This window comes from Osmerus eperlanus, chromosome 13, assembly GCF_963692335.1.
Source record: "Osmerus eperlanus chromosome 13, fOsmEpe2.1, whole genome shotgun sequence".
In the NCBI taxonomy this organism is placed as follows: Eukaryota; Metazoa; Chordata; class Actinopteri; order Osmeriformes; family Osmeridae; genus Osmerus; species Osmerus eperlanus.
The window spans coordinates 12395872-12406806 of NC_085030.1; the positions used below are offsets into that span (position 1 = coordinate 12395872).

The 10935-nt window shown below is 44.8% G+C and overlaps 1 protein-coding gene across 2 annotated transcripts; it reads right to left on the minus strand.

Annotated features, from left to right (window-relative positions):
- Window positions 1-238: 238 nt before the first annotated feature.
- On the minus strand, window positions 239-10493 carry fmr1 (fragile X messenger ribonucleoprotein 1). Of its 2 annotated transcripts, none has more exons than XM_062476165.1 (15): window positions 10048-10493; window positions 9406-9458; window positions 8935-9028; window positions 7945-8016; window positions 7574-7722; window positions 7256-7349; window positions 7006-7122; window positions 6672-6842; window positions 6330-6408; window positions 6014-6126; window positions 5649-5735; window positions 5315-5528; window positions 4968-5180; window positions 4678-4760; window positions 239-3933 (listed from the first exon to the last, which is right to left on the minus strand). In XM_062476165.1, the coding sequence occupies exons 1-15, from the start codon at window positions 10096-10098 to the stop codon at window positions 3766-3768; spliced, it is 1758 nt and encodes a 585-aa protein (XP_062332149.1). In that variant the 5' UTR covers window positions 10099-10493; the 3' UTR covers window positions 239-3765. The 2 variants fall into 2 exon arrangements, with proteins under 2 accessions (XP_062332149.1, XP_062332148.1); XM_062476164.1 differs by having other exon boundaries at window positions 8926-9028.
- Between the last annotated feature and the right edge of the window lie 442 nt (window positions 10494-10935).

The following is a 10935-nucleotide window of genomic DNA, read 5'->3' on the forward strand; positions in this document are numbered from 1 at the left end:
TGTCCTATACCCATCCATCAGGCCTACTTAAAAAGTAAGATCTTTTCAACAAAGAATATTTGGCGACACGTCTAAAAGTAGACAATACACATCTATGTGTAGGACATCAAGGTAAAGTCAAAATAATGTGTACAGTATACAGTAGTAAATACAGTGAATACACAGTGTAAGTTCTTACACCCACACTCACTATGACATTTAAATTACTCGTTTAGAAGTGTTAGAAAAAGAGTCTAAGTAGCAGAGGAAGATCAAACTTTATTTATTGAAACTGCTTGCATACAAAATATATTGCACTATAACCAAACAATGTCGACATATAACCCAATCTGTATACGCTAATATGTACAAAGAAAATATTGCCCAAAGTGCAGTTAATAACATACAAGGTCGCTTCTACCATTGTTTTTGATATCTACAGTATTTCAGTTCCAGTTCTCAACCACAACAGCCAAAGGAGTGCAATAACTTTTTTCCTTTACAATTTTTTGTCTTGGTATTGGTTTTATACATTCCCCAAAATAAATTACTATAAAAACAGTGTTTGGCAACACTTTTGTGTCTCAGAAGACGACTTTGAGGACTGAGATATTGTTTTGATATTGGGACAATTGTGGCCTTTATCTGATTTGTGTTGCGGTCCACTGGGAGAACCCTGAGCCTGAGGGTCAGTGTTCTCTCAAGAGGAAGGCCGTATTCCAATTCTCAGGGCATGCAACCTTCTGTCCTCCACCCTATTTAAAATCAGATATGATGTCGCCTGGATTGGGTGACGTGCTGTGTACAGAAGTGTATGTTTCCCCTATCCAATTGCGTTAGACATTTACCTCAAGCAGGTGAGGAACACAGGACGCAGCTTACGTGACGTGCTTGTCTAGAACGGAGAGCCGCTACCAGCCCATGTGACCTATGAACTAGAAAAGCTCCCTCCATATCCAATTGCTCACTTCTCCATTACATATTTTTAATTAATGCATTAGGAATGGCTATGAGACGTGTCAAATGTATGATTACTATCAGATGATTTTTAGATCGATATGGATGAATGGAGAGTTCTCAAGGTAGAGTTAGTGCAGTCCTCCCCATGTCATTCATTAAAAGCAACATCCTTCGAGTTAGGCACTCCATACCATTAAACCAATGAACACCCCCTGCTCTATGCAGATCTTTACCACCAACCTGCAACCAAAGGCCCTGCTATCAGTTTCTTAAATAATAACACACAGCTCATCTCAGTCTCTCTCATCTCATGTCATACAAAACCTAAGAAGTTCAAGTACAGTTGTGGGCGTGTTCATCAGAATGGGATGAAGCTTGGGATGAAGTTGTCCATTGATTGATTACTAGCCAGCAAGCTTTCCAGCTGTGGATTTGCTTGGGAGTTTTCTTAACTGCGCTTCATCGTACAATTTAGCGTAAACAACCGAACAAGAGAAAGGAAAATAAATATAAACAAGACACTAAGAATACCCTCACAGTCAGTAAGTTTGTAAAAAATAAAATTCAAAAAGAGAAGTCTGCAACTGTAAACTAGGTTCAGTTCAACTGTACAAGCAGGGGTCAGATAAGACACACAATTTAACATAAAAACTAAGCATCTTTCTACGTCCTTCTCCCTCATAGTAGGCTATAAGGTACAGTGACTCAGGAGTTAGCTATAAGGGTTATCTATACATTAACAGCATTCGTGTGATTCACCTGCCAAAAAAAAAAAGAAAAAAAAAAAGAACCTTAACATCATATGTTTATTATATAGTCAATATTATTTAGCTGTTGCAGATAACACAAAAATAATGGTAAGTGCACATTTCAAGTTCAATCTGAAACAACGGTAAAAACCTTTTCCTTTTTCTTTTTTTTCTTTGTCTTGTTTTTTTTTTTTACAAATGAGAATTGTAATATACACAGTATCCAAAAACGTTTTCTTCCAGTAACAATTACAGTCAGATATGACCAGCTGTTCCCATAATATTAACAATATGTTTAGGTTTCGACAGAATCGTGCCAAAAGGCTTGTTGCACATTGATACTGTAAAAATGCAGAGCAACAGTAGGCTGACAAATATTGAAAATACCATGTTCTCAATATCCTGGTCTGGTGCACTAAGAATAAGATCACATAAAAAAAAGAGACCCACACAGACCTGTGCCAATAGTATAATGTACAACAAATAAACCGGTGGCGTGAAATATCACCGTATTGTTTTGCGGCTTCCTCACAACCTTTGATATACGAGTTTGGATCTGGTCGCTGTGTGGGTTGGGAAAGATATTGAGTTCATGGTCTTTCTTTACTCTCTTTACATGTTCTCTCTACCCTCCTGCTGAGAGAAAATGGTTTCCATCACTAGCAAAAAAGGAGTCCATTACTGTCTCTACTGAAGCGGCCCTGGGCCTGAGGGAACAGAACCCAGTCTCATCTTGAGGCTGAGCCTCGACTCCAACCCTTCCCTCCCCCTCAGATAAAGACACATGCATCCCCATGTTAAAAAGACAAAATGACTCGTGTCTCCAAAGTTGAGCTACGTCGACTACCGCACATGAGCACAAGTTACATCACTGTTGTTTAAATGTCTTTTTCCCTGAATTGGACTTCTAGTTGTGATACTATCCACACAATATTAAAGGCACAGATCAGACAAAAAGGTTGGTATGATTTTTTTTTTCTTATTTTCCCCTTCTACATTTTTTTTGTTGCTATTGGCGCCTCTAGAAACTGTTGCTTGTAGTAATAATGTAATTCTAGAACCACATTGCGAACATGTCTTGGTAAAATACATTTGTCAAATTCAGTCAAATCCTGGAGGAGCACTTGAGTGAGTAGATCAAGCGCCAACGGAAAGTGTTGCAGACAGACTGGTGGTGAGGAGCTCCATGTCTTGGTAAGTGACAAGGGTCCAGACACTGAAGGGGTGAACCCCCACACCTGGGCTGCGTTCAAGAGCTGATTTAACAAAACTGAACGAAAAACTAGCAGTACTGACTGACCATTTCAAGAAATGTGGCAATGCAGGAAGCTGATGAAGAACAGGGGAAATGGTATCACCATGATGTTTTGCCAGCCTGTGACATCATAACACACCCACCGAATGGGGAATTAACGGTTACTACACGGAACGTTAAGAGGCGTTGCTTAACGTTTCAAGAAACAACAACAAATAATAATAATAAAATATTTATTTTACAAGCTGTTTGAAAACGTCAAATTGTTTGAACGCAGCCCAGGAGAAAAAGGTGAGACAATGTGAGAGATGTTGATAGAAAAACCAGACCCATAGGAAACACATCATGACCAATTAGGGTCTTCTACTGAAACACCTTTAGACCAACAGCTGAGAAGAACAGTCCCATGGGTAGCTGTCAGCAACGACTGTCTATTAGTAGAAAAGAAACACTCTGCCGTCTCCCCGCCTCCGCCTTCCCTTTCAATCCAAACAGAAAACCCTTTTGGGATTCCTTCACTGTACACAGAAAACTCCCCAGAGCCGGGCCGAGCCTGAACCAGAAGAGCCCAGCCCGGCCCCCACCCCCTCCCTCTGCGGCACCTCACAGCCGGGGGCTCCAAAGCACTTTGTTTCTGCCCCCATCCGTTACCGGCTCCTCTTTGGCCTGACAAGTCTAACGTAGAAGCTTAGGAATCAATGACAAAGTGTGGGGGGTGTCTGTGTGTCTGTGGGTGTGACAGAGAGCGAGCCCAAGGTGTGTGTGTGTGTGTGTTTGTGGAGGGGGGGGACAAGGGGGGGGTGGGGAACGACGACACTTAATCTACGACACCCCGTTGACCAGCGGAGGGGGAGCGGAGGCGGTGGCGTCGGGACTCTCCAGCTTGTCCTTCTTCAGCCCTCGCTCCTTGAAGGGCCTCTGGCGTGCCGGGCCGTCGGTGGAGGCGCGGGCTGCGTGCACGCTGCGCTCGTTGTTACCGTCCACGCGAATCTGTAACAGCAGCCAGACAGGGAAAGCTGACGGGTCATATCTTCAAGAAACAAAATGGAGGTCGATTACGTGGCCACTTGGGCAGCTGACTTGGTTGAAGTATGGACCCGAACAGAAACACACAGGACGGGGAAAGTAGGATTTGTCAACACTTTCCTCCCTCTGAGAGTAAGTGCAAGGCCCCAGGTTCCCTCTGCGCTACTAAGAAATCTAATCAATATGTAATCCACCCAGTTGATTCACGGTTTGCTGTGATTAGCTGTACTGTATTGTATGTATCGTGGGTGAGTGAATGGAGGTTCCATTTTACAATGTGTTTAATGGTTATACAAATTGTAGAATTTTTCATCATTCAATCGCCTTTGTGTATCAACACAAATGTGTATGCTTCTTGGGGTTTGATCCCCAGACTGACAAAATGCAATTTCTGAAAATGTGTATGTTCACAGACCATGCCAGTTCCTCAGAGGGCCAGATTCAACAGCTCCCTGAGCTCATTCTCAAGCCAACAGCCTTCCTAACACAGAGCCACAGCAAAGGAGCTAGAACGCACGCTAAGAGCATCACCTAGTGGTGGAAAAGTATAACAAAGGCGGTGTAACGCCTAGAAATTGTTGAAGGAGAAGCATCCAATGGGAGGAAGCTGAGAGCTTCTTCTAGAAGCATTCATGATGAGGGGGCAGAAAGGGATGCAAACTTTTAAGTCAAGACATCCTTGGGTGATTCTGGGGGTGAGACGCTTACCTGTAGAGAATCTTCCGGAGGCCTCATCTTGGTGTCCCGGATGTTACGAGGGCGCGAGTCGCTCCACTGGATGTCCTCAGGTGCTTCAGAGGAGGAATCACAGACACTGTCATTCAAAACAAGAATATGACGTACAACAACAAACACTAATCAACAAATCCGCTATATACCTCCCCAGGGTATAGATTCCGCAATGGACAGTGTAATGAGGGGCCTTGAACATCGAATACTACAACAACTAGCGAACACAGAAGACGAACCAGCAGTCCGGCTCTACTCCTGATCCTCACCTTTGAACGCTCCCCCGCCACCCCGGCCTCTTCCCCCCCGGCCTCGCGGCCCCCCCCCTCCTCTCTTCCTCTGGTCTGGCCGCTTGGGGAAGCCGCTGCCGCCACCAAGCCCTCCCCCCATGAGCTCGTCGGCGGGCGCCAGGGACCAGTCGCTGAGCTCGTCCTTGTGGTCGGACTCCGTCTCAGACGCGTTCGAAGCCTCCGAGTTGGTGCCTGATGGAGAACACGCACAGCACAGTTCCTAAATTGGGCTTGGGAACAAATTCTTCTGATAAACCCTGATATTTACATTCTGAATGGACTAAATTGATAGCCAGCCACACAAAAATGTTTGTCCACACAGCTACCTGAAGCGAAAGGGGGCCCTCTGCGTCCACGCCCCCCCCTGCTGTACGGCTTCCCCCCTCTCTGGGCGCTCAGCCCCAGGTTCAAGCCCAACCCCATGCCGTTGTCAATGACCAGTCCTTTCTCTATACGGCCACCCTGGCCTCTCGGCCCGCCGCCTATCTGCCGCAGCTGCTCGTCGATCTGCAGGCGCTCCATACGCAGCTGGTCCACTTCCTGGAAGAAGAGGGATACAGATGAGCCGTCGTCTGATTGGCCGGTGCTTTAGCTAAGCTGTGTAAAGCAGTCCATTGAGTGACAGGTTTGGTACAAATGCAGCAGGACGTCTGAGCTGACCTTCAGGTAGTTGAGGTGGTAGTCCAGGAGCACCTTGGCATTGGAGATGCTCTCCTTTGTTCCCACAAAAACAAATGGCACCATGCCCTGAGATACAGATACAGAGAGAGAGAGAGAGAGAGAGAGAGAGAGAGAGAGAGAGAGAGAGAGAGAGAGAGAGAGATGGGGGGGAAAGGGAGTTGTAAAGAGGATGAAATAAATGGAGAGTACAGGCAGGCAGTTACACATTAACACCCCCCACCCCCAGCTGCCTCCCCTTATTTTATAGTCTATATCTATGGCTGTTTTTTTATGTCTTGCTGCAAAACTAAATTGTCCTCCGGGAACAAATAAAGTTGAAGTTGTTTTTCCATCAACCCACTGACCTCATCCACCAGTACAGGCTTCTTATCGTTCTCTGCCTCGATCCTCACTCGGACCACCCCTGACTTATCCACCACCTCCTGGATCAGCTTGCCATTCTTCCCTATCACTTTTCCTGGAAGCAGAAGGAAGCAGATTAAAGCAGTCGAGAGTCCATAGAGAACCTAATCTTAATTAACTTAGGCCACACACAATCATTGGGTCTACCGTTAGGTCGATAGGTCTTGGGGCCCAGCAAAGTTATTTATTTAATAATCAATACAAGTTTCTTGCCACTCCACCTCTTTGTGGTTTAGGGTCGGCCCAAGTTTGGCTTACCCACTAGGTTCCTGGGAACTTTGATGGCGTCTTCGGAGAACTCCAGGAAACTCCTGGCCTTTCTCACCGCCTCCTGGTCCTAAAGAACCAAGAACAGCACCAGGCTCAATCAATCACGGCTCATAGATGCGTTCTGGTCTGGAATTCAGTTAATTTATTCTGCCCTGTGATTCTCATTTGATTTGAGCAAGTTGTCTGGGGCTGGGTAGCAGGGCTTGGGTAGGTCCGATCATGGGCCTTGTTTGGGGAAGCTCCTAGGTGTTAGCTTGGGTAGGATCCTCAGTTTTGGCCTTGTTCTACATCCTAGAATTTAGCTAGGGAGGGAAGGGAGCTGATAGCTACCTCTCCGTAGATGTGGAAGGTGCAGGTCTCTTCATCCAGGTCGATGGTGGTGACCCCGGGGACCTTGCGGGCCTGCTGGATGTTGGCCCCGTGGGTGCCGATCGCCAGGCCCATGAGGTCATCACGCACCACAAACTGCTCATGGAACCGGGAGGCTAACTGTCGAGAACTCTGCGCAAGGACCAAGTACGTACGCACACACACACACACACACACACAGTGCATTAGCACACAGTGAGCAGCCGGGCATGCCCAATAAGAACCCATGAGAGCAGACGTAGGTGCACACAGTTGCTTATCGAGTTTGACGCCTTGACCGTGAATCTCTGTGTACCTCCAGCTGGCGACTGGCCTCCTCGTTCCTCTGCATCAATGACAGCTTGGTCCGCAAGCTCCTGAAGTGCATGTCGCTCATCATGTTGGCCCTCTTGGTGGTCACTTCATTCACTGACTACAGACCAAAGAAAAGACGAACACGTCCGGTACAAAAAAACATTATAGAAATGTATGGGTCTGCTATGCAACAGACCTGTCATTTCAGGGAGTCCAATTCTCTAAGGACTTAAAGCAACAGCCAGACCCACCAGAATAAGCAGCTGCTTCTTGTCCGAGTCATACGTTATGTTAAACGCACCCACTGCTTTCTTGAAGTCCTTGTGTGCCGACTCTTTCGAACACCTGCAGAGAGAGAGAGAGGGGGGAGAGGGAGAGAGGAAACTTCAAACATTAATAACACAAAGCTGCGGAAGAGCCTTGAAAGATTAATGAAAATCTAATACATTGTTCTTTTTTTGTGAATGGCTCGTTTAGGTTTACAGCCTTCAACAATGTTTCAGGACCTAGCCTAAGTGAGAGAAAAAAAATAGAATTTGAAAAACGGATCACAATGTAGGCTTGCTTACATCTGCCGTAGATCCTCTGGAACGTCCAGTCTGATTTTCAGGAAGGTGTTTTTTGTAGCCGGCTTGTTGGGGTTGACAGGCCGTAACCTTTCCAGAGTGACTATTTCGTTGAGAGTGGCATCGCAAGCGGCATACTCGATCACATAAAACTAAAATTGGGTGGGCAGAAAAAAATAAAGGGATTACAATGTATTATTGAGCAGACACATGGAGAGAACCACTAGTACATGGAATGACAGTTGAGCTTTCAGCCACAGCTAGAGAAAGACCTGAGAACAGCCGTTATACCCTCTGCCCGGGCAGGGGTGCTCCCCATTAACACTTCGCCTTGGGTCTATAGGAAGAATGGAAGAGGGCAAACAAACTCTCACCTCTCCTTTCACCATGCGGACCTTGGCCAGCCACCAGCCGCAGGGCTCCTTGTCGTTGGCTCGAGAATACACCTGGGTGGAACACAGAAGACACGTTTCATATATTGACACAACAGGTATGGTGCTGGATTGGAAATAAGGTTATAAATGTATCAGGCCTGGGGGAAATCCAGAAGCATATGGGATGTTGAGACACTAGCTCAGTTTCTACAGGCCAAGGTCCTCACACATACATGTGGACTGAGCTCGCTCAAACACAGAGAGGGCCAGCTCCCTGGAGTCTCCTCTCGCCATTGTAATAACTTGTATGTATGACAACGTCACGGATCTCGATACGCATCGCGTCAAACTTACAGTCAAGCAACAACTGAGAGGACGTGGACAGAAGGGTTTTGTCAATGTTCTTCCCCAACCGATTGACAGGTGTCTTCAGGTGTCTTTTGAGAGCGATATGTGCGTTTTGTACGTTTTGATATGGTTTGAGATCACCAATGACCTTAACTGGTTTGTTTACCACTCTAGGGATTAACTGCAGTTGCACAAAGTGCTGCACAAATGCACTGATCTATATATATATATATATTGTTCTGCACATGGTTAGAAATAGACCATAACATACCAGTTATGGTCTATAATTTTTTTTTTTTACAGTTTCTGTTGAGTAAAAAGATCAATTACAGTCAGGTGGCTGAGCGGTTAGGGAAGCGGGCTAGTAATCAGAAAGTTTCCAGTTCGATTCCCGGCCGTGCCAAATGACGTTGTGTCCTTGAGCAAGGCACTTCACCCTACTTGCCTCGGGGGGAATGTCCCTGTACTTACTGTAAGTCGCTCTGGATAAGAGCGTCTGCTAAATGACTAAATGTAAATTACAAAGGGCTTTATATATGCAGTTTGAGTATGGCCCAAAATCAGTCTTCAAAGTACACAGCTGGTGGAAGCCTCCATTGACTAGTAGGTGAGCAGTCCTTCTCCTTTACTTACAGCACGTACCTCTACTTCATCGCTCTCGTTGATCTCTTTCTGAAAACCAGTGGGTGGTGGAAAGCGAACATCTTGGAAGGGAATTTGACGCTCTGGCTGCCAGCTGAAGAAGAGTAAAATGTCAAAACCAAATTTGATGACAGATAGTTGCTGGCTTCTATTGTTATGCCACTGCCCTGTTCTCTTTCCATACTTTCACTGACAAATACAAAAAATATATTTTAGCAGTGTAGTAGTGCACATGAGAATGGGCATTTAGCTGACAGATGTAAAATCAATGAAACCGTACAGCTAATGCAGTGATAGGTGTTGCACCTTAATTGCAACTAACTTCTTAGCGCCATGTCTAAATGTCTTGGGTGGTAAAAGTGACATTCTTTCTTGCAGAAATTGTTCATAAAGCCAACTAGCTAGCCGGTTAGGATTACTTTGTTATGCCGATTTCCATAGCCTTCTCTACAACTGCATTAAAGTACTCACTTGTTTTCAAATGAAACAGTGACAGTGCTTTCGTGTACGTCCTTCACATGGGCCTGAAAGGGAAAGGTGAGGGATAGATAAGAAGGTTGATTACAGCCACAACCAAATTAGAATCACCTGTACGTAGCTAGCTTACCTAGCAAGCACGACAACATTAGCTCTATACATTAGGCTTTCTGGATAGCAAATATCTTGGCAGATGTTAGATAGCTAAAGATAACCAGATAGCTAGTAAGCGTAGCTAACTACCAGAAGGGAATTCTTGAGAGCAGAGGTAGCAAAGACAAGCTAGTAAACTGCAACTAGCAGTAGGGGTATTGTGGCTAGCTAGCCAGACTAGAACTGGAAAGGATGTGCTTAGCATTGAGTTTGCAAAATCTTGCTAGTTGGACAGCTAGCTAGCAAGATTGTTAAGTGGTATCTGATTAGGTAGCGGTGTATCACAAATAGCTTGCCTGCTACTACAAGCTAGAATTGTAGCATAGCTATCATTAAAACTAGCCTAGCTAGCTGAGGCCTGTAGCTGACCCGTGTCAACATTATAACACGCTACCTCAATAACATATCAATTAGAAATATTTTGCATTATAAAAATATTAACGACACTTAATTGATATAATCGTACAGTGAAAATCAACATACCTTATAAAAAGCACCGCTCGTTCCTCTGACTTCCACTGTTAGCTCGTCCATGACACTAAATAGTTGCAAGCAGCGTTAGCTTGCTAGCCAACAGTACTCCAGTCGCGTGATAGCTACACTGCGGTGCTGACTCTTGCAACGACCCTACCGCTAACGGCAAATGCACTCAAATGTTTCGGTTTCCAATCATACAAGTAAACAATTCTAAGTGAAACGAAAGCGAAACATATACGATTATGTGACTTGCATCAATTGCTCTTGAGTGCATTGATGTCAACAGAAGAGCCTCCCTTTTCCTCAGCACGTGACAACTTGAGTACTGTAGCAAGTCCAAGGGTCAGCTGTCATTATTTCCTTCCTGCCATCTAGATCTCTCTAACACTACAAAGGTGGTTCCCTGCAGATCGTCTATTTGCATTACTAATGCAATATAACTTGTGTATGCAATTTTGGATTTCAAATGTTGACTGATTTTCGAAGTTCAAGTTATATAAATACCAATGGGAGTCTGATACACTATATATCTTCATATCGTATCATGCACTTTTAAACATTAACCAGATTGAAGATACCTTTTCTGCTTTATATGTTTTTACGCTACTGTATGCTCTTCCGGTGGTTGTAGATGGATTTGGTGACTATCGGCTCCAACCATCTATATCCGGTAGAACGCTGTTATTTTTGTACTTCACAATAATCTGTCAATTGCCTTTGGCATAGCCGGCAAAATTAATGCTTGACCCAGCTCGCTACTTACTCTGCTTGTCTACAGTGCATGTCACTTCCAAGAGACCCCAGAGGTAATCAATTTCCATCACTGTCAGACTACTAAAAACCAACACTGTTTAACACTCATTTTGATATTTGTATACAACTTAATTTGTAACC

Coding starts and splice junctions, on each gene's coding strand:
- fmr1 (XM_062476164.1), bottom strand. CDS start 10,098: ATGGACGAGCTAACAGTGGAAGTCAGAGGAACGAGCGGTGCTTTTTAT. Junction 9,459..10,047: donor CGAGCGGTGCTTTTTATAAG/GTATGTTGATTT, acceptor TTTCCCTTTCAG/GCCCATGTGAAGGACGTACA. Junction 5,529..5,648: donor ACCACCTCAACTACCTGAAG/GTCAGCTCAGAC, acceptor CTCTTCTTCCAG/GAAGTGGACCAGCTGCGTAT.